The following is an 18,899-nucleotide window of genomic DNA, read 5'->3' on the forward strand; positions in this document are numbered from 1 at the left end:
TCCAGATTTGGGGCATTTCAAGGAGCTGAGGAGGCCTCTGAGCCGCCTGCCACGCGCTGTGCTCCCAGTTAATGAAAAAAAACCAAAAAACAAAGGAAAAAGCAAAACAACCCCTCCCTGCCCGCCAGCTTGGCGCTGGGGTACGGCCCTCGGGAGTCTCCGCGGGATGCGGGTGACAGCAATGGCGGGGGGAGGTGACAGCGACAGGGTTGTGCCAGAGATGGGGGTCCTGCGGCCCGTCTCACCCCAGCTCCCCTTACCGTTGCTGTAGGCGTAAGGGGACTCGGAGGCGCCGTCCTGCAGGCTCTCCAGGATCTCCCCCTTCCCCACGTCGCTGTCGCCCACCAGCAGGAACTTGAGCAGGTAATCGTAGCTCTTCACCGGGCTGCCCTGGGTGCCCATCCTGCCTCTCATCGGCGGGGCGGCCCGGCCCGCATCCTCCGCCCGCCAGCCTCGGGCTGCGGCCTCTGCCCCGCCGCCGCTCACCGCCGGCCGCGCATCTTCCGCCGGGGCCGCGCTGGGACCTGCGGCGGAGGAGGAGAAGGAGGAGGAGGAGGAGAGGGCGGAGGAAGGGCCCGGCCCGATCCGGCCCCGCAGCGCCCCCGTCGCTGACACGGCCCCGCTCCGCCCTCCCACTCGCACAAAGCGCCGCCGCCCCACCGGGCCCCGAGCCCGCCCCGCCCCGCCGGACCGCAGCACCGCGCCGGGTCAGCCCAAGCTCCGGTCTCGCCACCCACCTCAGCCGGGCCGGGCCGGGCCGCCCCCGCCTCACGGTCCCGCCGCGTCCGCCCAAGCCCAGGCGGTGCCTCGGCCCCACTCTTGCCACTCCCATAGGCTGATCCGTGCGTCAGTCAGGGCTGACCCCACCTCCTCCACATAGCCGTAGTTTCCATAGGCTTAGCCACATGTCAATCACAAGCGCCCCGCCCAGCCCCTCAGAGCGCAGGGGGCGGGGCCAGAGGACTGCTGCGGACTACAGCTCCCGGCGTGCCTTGCGGGAAGCAGGGCATGATGGGATAGCGAGTCGGGCGGGGGAGCACCCGACACGGGGAGAGGGAGAGGCAGCCAGGGCTGGGGAAGCGGGGCTGGGGAAGAGCCGCGTGTGCGGGGCACCCGGGGGTCGTCCGGGAACGGGGGCATCCAGATGGGAGGGGCACGTAGATGGGGGCATCCAGGTGTGTGGGGCTTCCCAGAAGAGGCGGCAGCCCAGGATTTGAGGGCATCCAGGTGTAAGAGGTGTCCAGGTGGGTGGGTACGTGGCAGGGAGTGCCCTCCTCCAGATTTGGGGTGGGCATCCAGAAAGAGAAGCACCCACGATCTGGGGGCATCCAGGTGGGTGAGCATCCATTTTATGGCGGGCAGCAGGTTCTTGGGGTGGGAGGTGTGTGTGCACCCTGTTGTTGGTGGGGCACGGGGCAGGCATGGTGACATCCAGCACGTCCCCAGGGAATGGGGATGGCAGTGGGGCTGTGGGTGCTGGGCTGAGCCTGTACTCGCAACTCCTGGATGTTCTCCACTGGAATCCCTCGGCACTGGTCTGACATCCCTGAGGAACTACTCCCAAACCCAGTCCCAGGGGATTCCCAATTGGGAGGTGTGGAGAATCCTTTCCCTGCCGTCATTGCTGACAAATCCCTGTGCTGAACAAAGCATCCTGCTAATCTTTCCAGAGCTGGACATTTCACCATCAATGTTCCCAGCCTGGCTGCTTCCAATGAATCCTATTTCAATGACCCATGTTCCCCAGCCCAGCAAGTCCCTGTGATGCTGACAGCCACTGCGTGCTCAGCAGCAGTCAAACCAGAGGGGAAGGACTGGATTTTCCTCTCAACTTCTTTATTCTGCTGTAATCAAAATCCATTTAAATCTGATTAAAAGGTTGAATTAACCAGTAAAACCTATCAGTAGAACAAAGCTCTCCATCCCTAAACTCACACACAAGCAGTGGTATGTGCAGCATCCCTTATCCCTGCTGCAAGTGGCACTGCTGGCATTGTCACTGTCCTGCTGCCATGGCTCTGCCTAGCACTCCTGCCTGCAGAACTGGAGCTGTGATGAGCCTGAAGCCAGTGTGGTTCCTGAGCCAGGGCTTGTTCCTGGGCTGGTGCACGGGACTGGTCTGTGTTTCACATCACTAGGCTGCGTTTCACATCAGGGCTGCAGTGGGAAGGAAGTCACCTTCAGCTGGGGTTGGTGGTGACATTTAAAACAAACACTCTGTCACTGCTGTGGGAGCACTTTGCTCCTGCTGAATGCCTGGTGGTTCACGTGAGGGAAGGAGAAATGCACAGTGGGTTTTAACTTCCTTGCCAAATCTCACTCACAAACACTCACTTTTAATGAAACTCTCAATGAGTCAGTGCTCTTTTATAATACTTTACTTAAAACCAGAAAACGCTGTGAGCAGGATTGATTAGAAGAACTGTGGAGTTCTCATGAACTTCCCCAGTGCCAGATGTTAAAGAACACAGTGGATGGGAGAGGAGCTGCAGCCTATCCCTGTCCCGAGCTGGGCCTGGGTTCTGCAGCTTCCCCCAAACTCCTCCACTGCTTCCAGCACCTGCCAGGGGAGCTGTTGTGTCACCTGCAGCAGTCGTCAGTGCAGGAACACTCCTCCTATTTAGCTTGCTGAGATGGTAAATGGGAAGTCTGAGCATTCCTGGTTTGAGGCCCAGGCATGGATGACTGGAACCAAAGGCAACAAACTCTTGCAGCAACTCCTAATGCAAAATGGTGAGCCAGAGGCAAAGGTGGTGGGTGCTCTGTTCTCACCCAGGAAGGCAGATCAGCTGCCCACGTGGGGCTTGGATTGCTCTGAACATGTTTATCCTGTGCCCAATTCTCCTGATCCAGCTGGGAAGCCCTGTGGCCTCCTGTCATGTGGAGGATCAGCTGAGATCCAGACCCATCCCCTGTGTGTGCACAGCACACTCACCCTGCAGAGCCCCAGGGCTCCACACTTAGGCTGTTCTCTGACCCTGCAGAGCAGGACACTGCCAGGTTTGGGGTTCTGCTGCCCAAGCCCCCAGAGCTGCCACTGTGAGCTCAGCCCAGCCATGAGTGTAGCTGGAGACAAAGTGCTCTCTGCTACCAAGTCCAGAAAAGGAGCAAGGAGCAGGTCAGGGCTCTGAATCAGGGCATAGGCACCTCCCTAACCAAGGCTTTAGCCCCCAAAAGGCAAAGGGGCTGCTGAGTGGCCCCTGAAGAGGGGGAACAGGAGCAGAGACGACACAGGTCTGCTAATGTTCACATTCACTGAGGCAATCTGAATTACGGTGTCACCCAGCTCTGCACAACACAAGGACAAGGGACACAAATTGAAACACATCAAACCCTGCCTGAGAGCAGGGAACACCTCACTGTGGGGGTGACCAAGCACTGGCACAGGTTGTCCATGGAGGTGTTGGAGTTGCCATCTTTGGAGATATCCCAAAGCAATCTGGACACGGTCCTGGGCAACCAGCCTTGGGTGGCCCTGTGTGAGCAGGGGCTGCAGCAGATGATCAAACCTCCACCAGCTTCCTGTGATGGTGCAACCAGCAGGGTAAGCATAAAGGGTAAATCACTGAGGGATTAAGCAAGAAGATGGTGTTGTAGCAGCAGGAAGAGACAGCACAGGGCACAACCTCATTCTCTGAGGGATGAAATGCAGATTTTCCTACCTTACAGTACTGAAAGTCAACATATAGGTTGTATATTTGTGCAAGAGTCTTTGTGTGGGCCTGAACAGGGCACAGTCCAGCTGCAGCATCAGGGAAAACTCCAAAACCCATAACCAGAGCCTGCAGTGCAATGTAATTACTGAGGTTTCCTTTCAGCATCGTCACATGCTGTCCTGGTTAGGGGAAGAAAGTATTTCTCCAAGACAGAAATTCTCTCTAGGATACAGTTTTTCATGCAGTGAATCACATTTTCCTTCACAAACCCCCTGCCTAAGTAAAGAGGGGGTTTGTGGCAGCACCGGGAACCAAAAGGTGGGAGAAATAATAAGGAAATGCAGTATCAAAAAAAAGTCTGTAAGATTAGAGTCTTTGACTGATGGCTGGCAAAGCCTGCTTGCTGCCTGCTATAAGGAGTGCGTGGTAGGAATGGGAGATCTGGAATTTTTAACTGCTTCTCATCCAAGGGCTGCCCTGGATTATATGGATCTGAGGATAAATCAGAGCCAGAGCCTTACCAGCAGCCTCTTCCCTGAGGAAATGCCAGTGCTGAGCCAGTCTGTGCTGCTGTGGAAGATGAGGCTGATCCTAACTTCTAATTAGAGAGATGACATAAGGTCAAGTGTTCTTGAGCAGGATGTCTGCTACGTTGTTGTAATGTCTCTGCACAGAGTCGGAAAAGGGTGGGGGAAGACTCACAGCAGAGAATGGAAAGGAAAGGTGGCAAACATCCAGCAGAAGCAACTCAGATGCTCAGATACCACCACAGGCAAGGAGAGCACCCAGTGTGAGGAGCAGAGAGGCAGCTCAGACACCAGCCGTGGGTGACACTGGAGAACTGCACCCACAAGGAGATGCCACTGCCCAGCCAGGCTGCTCAAGGTTCTCTGTTGCAGAAGACTCAAGGTCTCAGGTTGGAGAAAGAGCTTTTTCTCAGTTTGGTATTTCCCCACCCCAGAGTCAGTATCAGCCTTACGTAAACAAACCCAACACTGGAACATCTGATACATCTGGCAGGTTACCAGTAGGAAGGTCACAGTTGCTGGTTTTCATGGCTCTATGCTGTCTCTGGGGCTTTCATGGCATTTGATTCCAAAGGACCATGATTAGGACCATCATGAACTGTCTGGTCTCACAAGACTTTAAAAGCCAGGATATTAGAAACATTACTTTCACAAGACCAAAAATAACGAAGTTTCTCACAGCAGTCAGCAAACTGAACTGTGCAGGCATGGGAGGAACCAGGGGATATAATTTAGGAGCTCCAAGGGAAAGATGAGAGGGAGGTAAGGTGTAAACCTGCTCTGCTCAGTGCCAGGTGAGGATGGCTCATGACTCTGACTTCAGCTGAAGTGAAAATGTTATTTAGACCATTCACCCACTAAATGCATCACAGCCTGCAGTTATTCCCACCTGGAGTGCAGAGAATTACTGAGGCAGTGATAATTCCAAGACAAGAAGACGCTGCACAGGAGTTTTAAGCGCGGATCATCGAAGAACAAGCTCTCTCCAGTTTCTGCAGGCAGGGATGTCCCAGACAGAGCCTGCAGTGGCAGATGGTGAGGGGGGGTTTGCCACATTGGCTTTCCCCAGTGATGTGCCCTGGCTCAAGGTGACAGGACATCATGTAATGCCCATGTCATCCTGCCTCCCTCACATGTCCCTCAGAAACCTCAAAGGCCTTGGAGCTTTGCCTTCTAAAAAATGTCTGGACCATGCACTTACCTGCAGAGCTTCCTTTTCTCCTGCTCAGGCTATGCCTGTAGGGGCAGTGATTGTACCATGAGGGGCTTTTAGCAGCTCCAGACAACCCGAATACATCTGGCCAGGGATGTCTTAAAACGGCGGGGGCATAACCCTTCTCTTCTGTGACAGCTGCCAGCACATGGATGAGGCACAGGGCTGAGGCAGGAAACTCTGACCCTGTCCCTCGAAGTGCTGACTGAAGGATCCTAAAGCCCCAGGGCACCTTGCCCTGCCAACACCCACTGGAATACAGATGCAGCCATCCAGAGAAGGGCTGGGCACTGCAGCCACTGCACCTTCTCCTCTTCCTCCTCCATCCTTGGTTCCTTGGCCAGCCAGGGAAAAAGAGGCAGGATCTAGCACAGCCCTCACCTGCCAGTGCAAAAGGCAGGGTACAGTGACACTGTCTCCTTGATTGAGCTGGGGGAGAGGAACAAGCAGAGCTGGAGGAAGTGTATTTTGAGTAAGGACTGTATTCAAATTTGACACAACCACAGCATGCCCAGTGGGACATCACCCTCCAGTGCACAGGCACCCTTTCCAAGAGAGAGAATAGGAGACATATCAAAATGAGACCAGGACATGGAAAGCCAAGCACTGATGCACTTTGGAAATGTATCCAAAGCAAAAAACACCACTAAGAGAAATCACAGAATCATGATAAAACAGTCTGTGCTTCTGGGCCTCCAGCTTCACTCTTTCAACACCTTCTCTGGTGCTGCAGTGAGGGTGAGTGCAAGCCCTCCTCAAAAGAAATTAATAAATATCCCATGAACTCAGACACCTAGCTGTTCAGTTTTCAGTGTAGGACTCTGCAAGCTGCTTCTCCACATGGTTTTGATCAGCTGGCTTGAAGGCTGAAGCAGAAAAGGTCCAAAACACACTCTGGTTGAAGGCACCACAGCATTGTGGCTCTGAACCACCTGAGAGGCTGCTTTGCTATGGCTCTGATGCTGACGTGGAAGGAGAAATTCATCAACAAACCATTCATCACCATCATCACCATTGGGGAGCTGCTTCCTCCATGACACTGAGTGCTGGTTTCATGAGGCACTGACAGGTTTAACCTTTTGCTTCCAAAATAATCATTAGCATAATATACAAACACAGTGTAGGGGAAGAGAAGTCAAAAAATAATGTTTAAAAATACTTGCCTTTAAAAATTCAGCCCTTCCTATGTTACCAAAATCTATTTAAAGGGATGGAGCAGTTGCTGGCTCTGAGCAGCCTTTGGTCCCAAAGCATTAGGAGTCGGTAGGTTTTTCAGGTCAAGTTCATCAGTTCTTCCACTGTCTTTAGTTCTGCTTGTCTCCTTTGTGTTTCCAAGGGTAGATGAGCTCTCCAAGGAACAGCTTCTTGCAGAGAGATGCCCAGGAGTCCCTGGGATAGCAGCTGTAGGTGGGCAGTCTGTATGTCTGGACCACACCTCCATAGGAGAGGGGGTTGATCTGTGTGGAGAAAGGGGGACAGCAGCAAGGGAAGCATCAGTCCTGCTCCTCACACAGCATCAGAATCCCTCCCTGGCTTGCTAAGGCTGTTTATCCTTCTCCAACAACCCCCAACATTAACAAATTGAGCTTGGCGAGGGCTGTTACTAGAATCATTCCCAAGCAAAGGGGCAGCATGAGAGGGGTGTGTGTTACACACCAGAGTGGAGGAGACAGTGGCTGGAGAGACAGCAGACAGCAACAGAATCACAGAGTCATGGAATTTTTTAATTTGGGAAAAACCTTTAAGATCATTGAGTCCAACCCTTAACCCAGCACTGCCAAAGCCACCACTAACCTGTGTCCCCAAATGTCACATCCACACTGTTTTGAGCATCTCCAGAGATGGGGACTCCACCACTGCCCTAGGCAGCTGTACCAGCTTCTCACCACCCTTCCAGGGGAGAAATGTTTCCTGATATCTAATTTAAACCTATATCTAGTACTGCACTGGGGATGCAATGAGACTCCAGGAACTCCTCTGGAATAGACCAGTTCAGCTGTACCTGAGTCCTCAGCTCACAGCTGTGTGTTAAGTCAAACCTGGTATCACCCAAAACCACTCACTGGAACCAATTCCCAGCACAACAGGATCACACCACAGAGCTCCTCATTACCATTTTCAATTAAGTCTCCTTGGCTGAGTTAATCTTTTTAAATTTAACTTCAATCACCACCCCAACTCTGTGCCTACAGAAGTTCTGCCCCATGTCCCCAGTTGCTGTATAGACCTTTTGAAGACAGGGATGTGAACAGACACATTAACTGTCCAAGGGGTGACAGAGGCATGCCAGACCTTGGAAATGCTCATCCCAGTGAAGCCTTCAGGGCAGGGAGACAGGTGAAGGCCACAGGATGGATCCAGCGTGGCCAAGACCTGACACATGTAAAGGATGCACAGCACAATCTCCAAAGGACCAAAAAGATGGCACAGAAATGGTGGGGCTCAGAGCACAGGCCGTGAGAGATGCCCAGGGCATCTGCCCAGGGGTGAGGACTTACAGAGGCAGGGAAAGCTTGGCCAGTGGAGAGAAATGGAAGGACATCCTTCTCTAGTAAAAGGGTTCAGCTCTGCCGGAACCAAACAAGCAGCTCTGGGAAAGGAGACTAATTCACAGCATGGAATCCAGCCACAAAAGGAAAGAGAGACAGCAAAACCCATGCACAAAGTCACTACTTAGTCAAAGCTGATTTTTTTTTTTTGTCCACTAAAAAGCATCTGAGTTTCTGGGAGTTTGCCTGTGCCACTAGCTTGCTTCAGCTGCCTGGAGCTCATGGAGTGGTGAGGAATAAACCCCCAGTGCCTACAGAAATGGAGTTCTTGGAAAGCAGCGTTGAGCTCAGAGTTCATTAGAATGAATCCTGGTGATCTTTATCAAGTCAGTTTCAAAGTACAAGACTGCTCAAGCAGAAGGGGGAAATGCCTGTACACAGGAGCATCCATAGGAAGTTTAGGAAAAAGGCCAGGGCAGCTGCTTGCAGGGAAAATTACAAGAAAAGAATAAACAGAGGGAAGAAAAAGGCCAGAGAAACCTGTCCCCAGCACTAACAGCCATAAAACCCAAGTAAGTATTTCTGCCCATTTCCTCAGCTGTAGGCAAAACAGAGTGTCTTAAGTGCAAACATGCTGGGGGAGGAGGACAGGAACTGCGGGTCTACAAGGGAGAGACACAGCGTGTGTTGCTTCGACTATTGGCTGTGTGGGCTGGAAGGTCTGCACACATTTCTTGTTGAGAAACATCCCTGGGCACAGCGGTGATACCCAGGGGTAACACCAGGGCTTTTACACCCACAGCAATTCACATCTCTGCCTCTCCTGTTACAGTGGAAGCAAACAGGCAAAACTCATTATTAGCGAAGAGGCAATATTTGTTCCCCTTACGAAATTTCTGTAAGTCAAAGCTATAATAAACCCTGCTAGAACATCCATACTAATGGAGATGTTTCCTTTTCTCTCCCTCTGTGGTTTAACCCTTTCCAAAGCAATTGCTGGAGATGAGACTTTCAGCAGAAGGTACATGAATGGATCAAACTCATCATGTCCTGGAATCCCAGAATCTCAGACTGCTTGGGTTGGAAGGGACCTTAAAGCCCATCTTGTCCTGCCCCCTGCCATGGGCAGGGACACCTCCCACTATCCCAGCTTGCTTCAAGCCCCATCCAGCCTGGCCTTGGACACTTACAGGGATGGAGCAGCCACAGCTTCTCTGGGCACACTGTGTCAGGGCCTCAGCACCTTCAAAGGGAAGAATTTTTTCCTAATATCTATTCCAGACCTGCCCTCCTTCAGCTTAAAGCCAGTTTTCTCCCTGGGCTATTGGTTCAGTTGAGCCATACTGCCAGAAATATTTCTTCTTCTGCACCAAAAGAAATTACTTTAAACACTGATGAAAACACTGACCTATGTAAGAGTTCCTGAAGAATATTAAGTAGCATTTGGAATGGAAGTATCATCCCCATCCTCTGCCCCGCTCCAGGGTCTGGACTTTGCATTCCAGAGACACTATCCTAAAGATCAAAAATAATCCCTTGGCTGAACCAGGAGCTGGTTTGGAATACTCAAAGCCAGAGTTATTGATTTCTAATCCATTACCAGTGCCCCACAGGACAGCTCAGACTATCACCTACAGCAGCAATTATTTTGGGCATAGGTCCATGCATCCAGCCTGACTTCCACCAGGCACTGCTCCAAGAGGGCTTCCACACAGAGAGGGGGCAAAGCCACTGCAGATTCTCAAGAAAGGCACATCACCATGTACAATAAATAAGAATTTCACTTAAAAATAGGTTTTTTAGATTACCCTCTCCAAAGACCTATCAGAAAGTGGGATATTCAGCAGGATTTCTGATACAAGCCCATTTTTCATTTCCACCAGCATAAAGAGAGCAAAAAAGTGCCTTTTCTGACTGTCTGCTCATTATTGTTGGAACAGAAGGCCAGGACAGACATCTACTGCAGCACTTCCACCTCTCAAGGTGATGACTTGTGCAATATTCCAGATAGAAAATGGATCTTCCTGCAGTGGTCCAAGGAAAATTCATCAGTCATATGACTCACTGTCTCTGCTCTTTAAGTTGTGGTCTTTTTTCTCTGAAGACTCCACGTACCTCATCTCTCACACACAGCGATGCCAAAGCCTCTGCTCAGCAGCTCCTGTGCCTCATCTCTGGTGTCTGGTTTCCTTTTCCTGGAATCTCCTGGCCACAGAGGATGGCAGATTTTGGTTCTTACACCACTATCCTACTGAAAGGCAGGAGCTGGGAGACAGCTTGCTCAGGGAATGCCAGTTTTCCCCTAGAGGACATCCGTAGAAGGGATTCCCTCTTTGGGAATTGTTTGCTGGTTCCCTGCTAGTCTGACCTTTGCTGAAATAGGGTGGGACTGGTGATGGAAAAAGCAAAAGGACTGGGAAGCTGCAGTTAAATCCTTCCCACACACTCTCCCACGTCCAAGTGCCTTTATAAGTGCTATACACTACTGGCAGTCTCTCCTCTTTAGGATGCAGAGAGCAAGAAAAGCCACACTGGGTCATGGCTGTGTTCCTGCTGGGTCAGGAGATGGAAATTTCACTCCTGAAAGTGAAAGGAGAACTTCCCTGCTGACACCACCTCATTTCTTTCCAGAAGATAATTTCCTTTAGTATCTTTGATGCCAGAGTGTGGGAATAGGGGTTTACAGAAGCACAGGTAAGCTCTGCCTGTACCCCTCACCAGGGCAACTCAGGAAAAAAGCAGGAGGTCCTTTCCTCTCTCATCCTGCCCAGGTTCTCATCCTGCTGGCCTCATGGAGCAGCCAAGGCTTTCCAGCACCTCTGGAGGGGAAGAGCTTTTCCTTCTGCTTCATTTTGGATGGTTTAACTGCCATCTTTTGCTTCTCCCAGTGTTCAGCAATTATCACATGAAACTGCACAGAGCCAGGAGGTGATAATGGCATGAGCTCTTAGTCCCAGAAGGAACACAGCTCTGTGTTTCTCCTACCTCCCCTTCTTCTGCATTTCACTTCACACCATCCAGAGCACTGCACTTTATCCAAACACAGGATGCAAGCAGGGCATCAAAAAGCACAGAAAGCAGCAGCCAGCCACAGCAACATGAGATTATTTCCTTTGTTTCAGCATTTTACAGCTGATAATTTTGAAGTGGAGTTGTTCAGTGGAAGCAGCACAGGACTGGGGGCACACTGGGGGAAGGAATTGTCATGGAAGGCACAGCAGCCTTACCTGCATAAGGAGCCGCAGAGGTTTTCCATCCTGCTGCTCAAGGACTCTGAACTTCACTCCAGCTGCAAAGACACAAAACAAGGAAAGCAAACCCATGGTGGGATTGTTGGAGTGTCCAGTGCAGGGTCAGGAGTTGGACTCAATGATCCCTGTGGTCTTTTCCCACTCAGGATATTCCATGTTTCAGTGCCTGGAGCACAGACCATGCATTTGCTGCCCAGTGCTGTTGGCTGAGCACTGATTCCCTAGAAATTGTCTTCAACCTTTCTGGTTTTGAGAACATACAGGATTTGGGAACATTCCCCATTTTCAACAGGAAACATGGATTGTCTCTACAATGCCTTAAGCCTAATGACACAGCTCCATTAAAAGTAATCCATCTCACCTCCAGCTTGAAAACTCAGTCCCAGAGCAAGCACAAAGCCTAGAAATCAGCCAGCCAGGCTTGAGGATGACAGAGGAACTGGAAAAAACCTTCCACTTTTCCCAAGCTTCCATCAGAATGGAAACTCCATGTTAGCAGCAGGCAGAGAGTCTGCCTTTAATTTGTGCTCATGTGGACAGAGCACATGTGCAAGTCTGTCCCTCTTTCAGGCTGAGGGAGGGAAGTGGCTAACCTAGAGGCATTAAAACATTTCAGAGTAATCCCTGCCCATTAAGCCCAGGATCCACATGTTTTTTAACAGGCTAACCCCATCAAACCTGCCACTTTCCTATTTCCTCTTGGATTTGCCTCATTGCCAATACTGTAAAGATAAACAGGAAAGATTTTGGATTCCAAGGGTGACACAGTGCACACACATATTTAATACAATGTTTCAAAGATAACAGCTTGGACCAGAGAGGCATTTTTCTTACTAAGATTTTAAGTTACTTCACAGAAATAAAACCACCAATCCATGTCTGCAAACCTGTTCCAACCAAGCATGCCCTGTTATTCCTTCCCACAGGTAAGAAGATGAGTGAAGACTAAGGCACAGATCAAACACTGACAGGAGCATAAACAGAAACAAAACTCTTCACCATTGTAAGTGCCGTTGCTGCAGTATCTCTGTGTCTCTTGCATACTGAAAACCCAAAATGTTCTCTCTTTTTCCTCAAGCTTTGAATTAATTAATATCATACAGTTCACTCCTGGGATAGAATGCTTTACTCTAGCACACAGCTCTGGTTTAAACATTCTCCCCAAATTATGAAGCTTTTTCTGTCCAGGAAAGTAGGGATTTATCTGCATTTTGCTGGATTATATTGATAGAGGGGATTCCCCAGTGGCTTGAAATGGATGTTTGAATACCCTGGGTCTCAACAAGCAATTGTGCTGGATGACCAAAGTGCTCAACATGATTCACAGAGCTTTGGCTATGAGGAAGTGTCTAAGCCATTCCAGAAACTACTTTTCTGGCAGACTTTGTCAGAGAGAGACAGAAACAAGCAGGCACTGAAGGTTCAGATATGTGGTTGAGCACTCTGGAGTCTCACCCCAGGAACATCCATTATCCCAGCAAATGCTGGTTCTGTAGGAACCTACACACCTCCCTTCTAAAGCTGCATGCCTACACTTTCTTAATTAGATTATTTATTTGCTCAAAAGTCTTAAACTTCTAAGAAAATATGAGCACAAAAAGGCTATAAATTCATTTTAGAACGACCTGCAGATGACTGCAGTGCTCATATGCAGTGCTCTGAGCAGCTCCCTTCTCACAGGAAGAGCAGGCAGGCTCAGGCTCCTGCAGATCACTCCAGCACAGAAGAACCCTGAACTACTCCATGACTTCAAGCCAACTCCAGAGCTCAGGGGTCTGCTTTTCCTGTACAAAGGCATCAGCAATGGCACAGGAGAGGTCAGGACATGAACTCATTGCTTTTTTTCACATGACAGCACACTCAAGTGAGGGCACTGCTGGTTTGTGCTCCAGCAACTGTGGCAGGTCCTACAGAACTATGACAAAACTTGTCCCAACACTTCCATTGTGAATATTGGGAAAGGGAAGTACAGGAAAAACGAGCTGGCCCATTCACAGTCAAACAATGCTGGTAACCTGTGTGTGGGCAGTCTGAGAGCCCTGAAACCCCTGCTGTTCCTTTCTTCATGCTGGGAATCCACATCCCAACCAAGGTGGCACCCCCTGAGCTGGCACTGGGTGCACAGAACTATTGCACAGAAGATATCAGCTGTGATCTAGATAAAAAAGGCCTTTGGAAGTCATAAATATTTCACTTTGGATGTGTGGAAATTAAAAATGCATTTAGTTTCTGATGTGTGGATGGATCATTCACCTACCCCTGGGCTAGGCCTCATCAGTAGGGTATTTTGTCAATTCAGACACTGAGTCAAAGAATTTGGAGGCTACATGCCACAACTGAGTTGAGTTGAACTCAATTCCCCTCCTAGTAGCAAAAACTATCCATTCATGTTAGTAGAACCATCTTGATGGTGCCTGTAAAACCAGCTGCCCTAACACCTGCCAGAAGATGTGTTCTCCAAGTTCTGAGTCTGACAAGGGAGGCAGCGCCTCAGCAGTGAGGACACCATGAGATGTGTACTCTCTGAAGTGCTTTGCATTGGATTCAGCTGCTCCATCTGTTCCTGTTGCCATGCCACGGTTTTGTGCTGGGGCAGGAACACAGGCTGCAGAAATGCTCAGAGATGCCTCTTCCTCTCACAGGCACCAGGACACTGCAGTGCCAGTGAAGGAACTCAGCTGAGTTAAGGCAATCCCCTGCTTGGGTGGGGGCTTGTTTCCTGCAGCAGAGACCTGGCTGAACAGGAATTAGAAGTAACCTGTAGCCTTACATAACACAAAGGAATTCATGATCTTACACTTCTCAGTGGCACCAAGATTTCCTCCTGCCCTACATCCTGCTCATTACTCGGTCAGTTTTCTTCAGTAGCATCTCCTGTTCCCCAGAGACAAGCCCTGAAGGGTTTAAGATGTTTCTGCCAGGAAATTCATAGGAACCTGTTGAAGGCTCCCATGGAAAAGCAAAAGCATTGGTAACAGCTCAGCTCTACCTTCCCAAAACTGAGGCTGGCAGCACTCCAGCAGACAAAGCTGCTGAGGTTGCCTTGAGCTTCCTCTGCCTTTGATGAGTGGCCTTGGTTTACTGATGATCAAGCTCTTTCTTCTATGCTAAATTCCTGCTGCATGCTCTTTAAAAGGATAGGAGATAACAATTTAGATGTGCTTGATTGTAACTAGATCAACCATAGCTGTGGACAGCCAAAGGCATTCTAAAATGAGTCCTTACTCTAGTGCCAGCCATGGTTTATGGTTACCCAAAGTGCAAAAACAATGACTGGTTTCAAAATGGTGACAGATTAGTCTCAAAAAGGGAATGATTATCTGAACTCTGCCCAGAGATTTGAAATTCATCCAGACACCTCAGGTCAGGGCTTCAGTCAGTAATAGTCAGCACAGAACTGAAAGAGCTCTTTGATTTGCAACCAGCCTTTGGAACAGCTGATATTCCAAGTATTTTTGTGATTTGGCTTGTTTCAGAGCCCAAACACCCAAAGTTATGAGCTTGTTTCACAGATTCATGGAATATCCTGATTTGGAAGGGACAAGGATCATCCAGTCCAGTCCAGCTCCTGTCCCTGCCCAAACCCCCCAACAATCCCACCCTGGGCATCCCTGGGCATCCCTGTCCAAACACTCCTGGAGCTCTGGCAGCCTTGGGGCTGTGCCCATTCCCTGGGAAGCCTGGGCAGTGCCAGCACCCTCTGGGGGAAGAATTTTTTGTAATATCCAACCTGACCCTCCCCTGACACAGCTCCATGCCCTGTTCAACTCATGGAAGTTTTACCTGACCTGGTAGTCTAGAACTGGAATAAAAGATGACCTTGTTTATAAGGTGCTTGTTTGGATGTCATTTTTAATGGCCGAAGACTTTCTAAAGGTGCTCTTGATCCTGCTTCAGATTCAGATTTCTTTCCACTGACATCCTTATCCTGCTCCTTGCAGAACTGGTTCACAGTAGGGACACCTGCACGACTCTAGCCTCAATTCAGGAGTGACCTGGTGCACCAAAATCAAGCAAATAAAGCAAAATGCTTGGAGTGCTGCAGGAGCAGAGCTGAGGGACTCACCTGCAAGCCTGTAGGATCTGCAGAGGCGAAGGATGAGGGAATAAAGAGGCAGGGAGTCAATCAAATCCACCAGCAAGTGTATGAGGCCCTGCACAATCACCACCAGCAACCGGAACTACAAAAACCAATTTAACAGAACATGTCAGGAAACAGGAGATTAAACACTTCTAAATTCCTGAGCTGAGATCTAACACTGCTGTGGGCTAAGCTAAAGCCTCCCAAAGTGGGTGTGTTGTCTGGAAGTGTGAGCATCCAGACCCTGCATGAGGGTCCTCAGCAATCCGGGGTTAAGGTGTAACTGGATCGAAGCTCCTACAGCTGGAGATGCTGTGACCAGCAAGGACACGAGAACTATTCCACTTGAAACAGCCACAGTTGAAAAGGAAGCCCAAATTCTCCCACTTTGAGTCAACTCCATCACTGTGTACCAGTGAATGTAAATTTGCCTCTCTCCAACAGTGAGCTGCAACAGCTCTTTGCAGCCTGAAGAAACCCCATGTAGAGTCTAAACAAGAGCAGAGCAGGCAGAAATGAGCTTCCTGCTCTGTGTTTTCTGTCCCTGACTAAAGCACCTCTTTTTGTCACACTGCAGTTATTTTCTGCTGCCAAGCTCATCTGAAAAGAGAGGGCTCAAAAAAGATGCTGAAAGCATGTGATAGCCACTGTCTGTGGAAAATTTGGCTCCGGGCAGACTGTGTAGACTGGTCATATTGGGGAACAAAAGACAAATAAAGAAGTTCCAGCCTCTGAGAAAGCTTGGCTGAAAACATTTACAGTTTTTAATACAGCAAGTTAATTCCCTGGGAAAAAAAGTTCTGGATCAGACTAGAGAGGCCATCACTGCAGATGTGGGCAGAAACATGAAAAAAAAAAACTTCTCAGAGAAAGAGAGGGGAACAGTTTGTCCTGCTGGTCAGGATTTGCTGGGAATTCCCTCTGGAAAAACACAAACATGAGCTTGGTGAGAATCCTTCCTAAGACACCCACATTTATTATTTTCTTTATGGATGACCATAAAATGTCTAGGAAACCATTTTTTACTACCTCAGAAGAGAGTGGTTGACTTGTTTCAAGGGTTAAATCTTACCAGGGTAAACACCAAATAATACAGTGCAGTTGTAGGCAGGAGGAACAGCAGGATTGTGAACAGCAAAGTGCCAATAAATAACTAGGGAAAAAGAAAACACAATTATGAGTAGAGCAGTGGCAAAATAAAACACATTACATATAAAAATTAGGAGACTCTGAGGCAATGCAAGTTTGCAGGACTCCTTAATGTGTTTTTATCTTGCCTATGTGAATAATGCTGTTACCTTGGATATTTCCAGTACTTCTCCTCTTACTGGGCCTTCTTTTAAACTCCTAATTATGAGAGTACATTTGGAAAGATAAATAAAAGCTGGATCCTGACAGCACTTTTCATTTACAGACAACATTCAAGATTTCCCATTTCAGGACAGCCTCCTTGGGAAAAAAGACTTGAGTGAGCTTGCAATTTTTCCACTCTCTGTCCCCAAAAGTTTTAGAGCCATTGATCAGATTTTACTAGAAAAATGTGGAAAAGAACAAAGAAGTGGCAATTTGAATGGGAATACTGGAATAATTGAGAAGTACTTTTGCTCCTCCTTGTTTTAGCAGTGCAGGCACCTGGTGCAAACCTGACAGAATCTGGGTAATAAACATTTCCCAAGGCAGCAACCATCTGAGCTGTCTAGCCACAGGAACTCTGCCTCTTGCTCAGTGGGAGAGCAGAAGAAGCTGGAGTCAGGGAGCAATATTTAGAGAAGGAAGGAGAAAAATCCCCAAGGAAGCAGGTGTCATTAGCTCCACTGCCCACAGAAAAAGTTATTTTTATTCTGGGCCAACCCAGTTGGCGTAGGTCTAAGTAATTCCAAGTGGGAGAAAGTCAGATTTATACCAAACAGGGACCTGACTCTTCTATTTCCAGTCACCACTTCCAAACCAGAGGCCAAAGGAGCACAGGGCACTGCAACCTCTGCAAAGAGGGTGCAAAATATCATGAAAGAAAACAACCCAGCAGCCATGGCATGGAGGTGGATCAGCATCACAGCTTTAGGGATGTAACCAGGAATAGATCACAACCCAATCCATTCTCCTCGCAGCAGTTGTTTCTCCCTTCTCCCATCATTCCACTGCAGTTGTTTAAACCTTGAGAAGTCTTTTAAGGTCTACTTTGAATGTCTCTTCCTACCCGGCCAGTGCCACAATTCCCACTGGTCTCCAGAGTAGCAGGATGAAGCCTGAAGTGCCAAACCAATTCTCCTCAAAGTACACAGGGAGTGAGACCTGATGCAAACCTGGCACGGAGGCTTTTAATCGCCAAAGAAACAGAAAACAACTCTCAGCTGTGGTGCAAGAAGCTCAACATTATCTGTTATAATAGAGAGAGGCACTGACCCTGCAAGTTTCCAAATATTATTATATTATTTCAGTGATGTTTGCAGCTGCTGGCCTGGAGCAGTTCAGGCTCTGCTGGACTTTTGCATGGCATTTCAGAAATTAAAAAGAGCTTACAGCACTCCACAAAAAACTGCCTCTGCCTGAGTGAAAGTGTGTGGGCCAGGCTCCAGCACAACGTGAATGAAACGGGGCCTTTTAATAGAAACGCTGCCACGGCTGTTACTGTGGCAACACTGCTGGGCACCACATTTCCAACTGCCTCCATCCCTCCCCCATTCCCACTCCAGGCTCTGGGAGCTGCAGCATCTGCAGCACCCACCGCAGCTCGCAGTGCCTGGCAGGTGCTCAGGGCAACTCTGCCCTTGCCAGAATTTGGCCCTCTGAGCAAGGGAAGGGGTGCTGGAGGGCAGGGAAAGGGAAAGGGAAAGGGAAAGGGAAAGGGAAAGGGAAAGGGAAAGGGAAAGGGAAAGGGAAAGGGAAAGGGAAAGGGAAAGGGAAAGGGAAAGGGAAAGGGAAAGGGAAAGGGAAAGGGAAAGGGAAAGGGAAAGGGAAAGGGAAAGGGAAAGGGAAAGGGAAAGGGAAAGGGAAAGGGAAAGGGAAAGGATGCTGGTGATCAGGAACTGGGTGCAGGGTAGGGAAGGGGTGCAAGGAAGGGGTGCAGGGCAGGGAAGGCACTGCAGGGAAAGGGGAGGGTGAGGGAATGGAAGTGATATAGGGAAGGGAAGGGCTGATGCAGGCAAGGAAGGGAAGGAGTGCAGGGCAATGAAGGGTTGCTGCAGGGTAGCCAAGGAATGCCGTAAGGCAGCAGAAGAGCCATGGGCTCAGTGTCGGGGTATGTCCTTGTTCTGGGCACCACAAAGGCTCCTGTATCTGTGTCTAGTATCAGTCAGAGCAGGATGGGAGGACATCCCCAAGGGCAGTGCCCGGAGTGTCCCCAGGGCTGTGGCACTACCTGGTCCAGGTCATAGGAGCAGGAATCCACCCGCTGCCGCAGCACATTCCACTTCTTCCCCCGGAACAGGCGCCACAGAGAGGACAGGCCGTAGATCTTTAGGCAGTAGAGCCTGAGCAGAGAGAAGACTCTGCAGCACAGCTGGCAGCTCCCAGCTCCAGCACCACCCAGCTGTCACCAGCACAGCCCCATGCCCACTCACCCACCTGCAGACCCAGGAGAGGCAAAAGAAATCCACTGGGAATGAGGCAGATAAAGACTCATGGCTCAGTCATCCCTATCTGGGCTGCCCCCTGGCACAGGGCTCCTGCAGCCAGCTCTGGG

The 18,899-nt window shown here is 49.7% G+C and overlaps 2 protein-coding genes across 7 annotated transcripts in view; both read right to left on the minus strand.

Moving 5' to 3' along the window:
* Window positions 1-837, minus strand: part of RAB40C (RAB40C, member RAS oncogene family) — a 36,788-nt gene extending 35,951 nt beyond the window's left edge. The window contains exons 1-2 of one of the 2 annotated variants that reach the window (XM_063414081.1): window positions 738-837; window positions 261-524 (exon numbers count right to left, since the gene is read on the minus strand). In XM_063414081.1, coding sequence (XP_063270151.1) covers window positions 261-414 — 154 coding nt within the window. In that variant the 5' untranslated portion in view covers window positions 415-524; window positions 738-837. The other variant, XM_063414080.1, reaches the window with a different exon arrangement.
* Window positions 838-5,860: 5,023 nt separating this feature from the next.
* Window positions 5,861-18,899, minus strand: part of PIGQ (phosphatidylinositol glycan anchor biosynthesis class Q) — a 39,413-nt gene continuing 26,374 nt past the window's right edge. For all 5 annotated transcript variants that reach the window (XM_063414004.1, XM_063414009.1, XM_063414005.1 and 2 more), the window contains 5 exons: window positions 18,576-18,687; window positions 16,290-16,370; window positions 15,203-15,317; window positions 11,113-11,174; window positions 5,861-6,853 (listed from right to left, as the gene is read on the minus strand). In XM_063414004.1, coding sequence (XP_063270074.1) covers window positions 6,701-6,853; window positions 11,113-11,174; window positions 15,203-15,317; window positions 16,290-16,370; window positions 18,576-18,687 — 523 coding nt within the window. In that variant the 3' untranslated portion in view covers window positions 5,861-6,700. The remainder of the gene's footprint in view (window positions 6,854-11,112; window positions 11,175-15,202; window positions 15,318-16,289; window positions 16,371-18,575; window positions 18,688-18,899) is intronic.

This window comes from Prinia subflava, chromosome 17 (assembly GCF_021018805.1).
Source record: "Prinia subflava isolate CZ2003 ecotype Zambia chromosome 17, Cam_Psub_1.2, whole genome shotgun sequence".
NCBI classification, from domain to species: domain Eukaryota; kingdom Metazoa; phylum Chordata; class Aves; order Passeriformes; family Cisticolidae; genus Prinia; species Prinia subflava.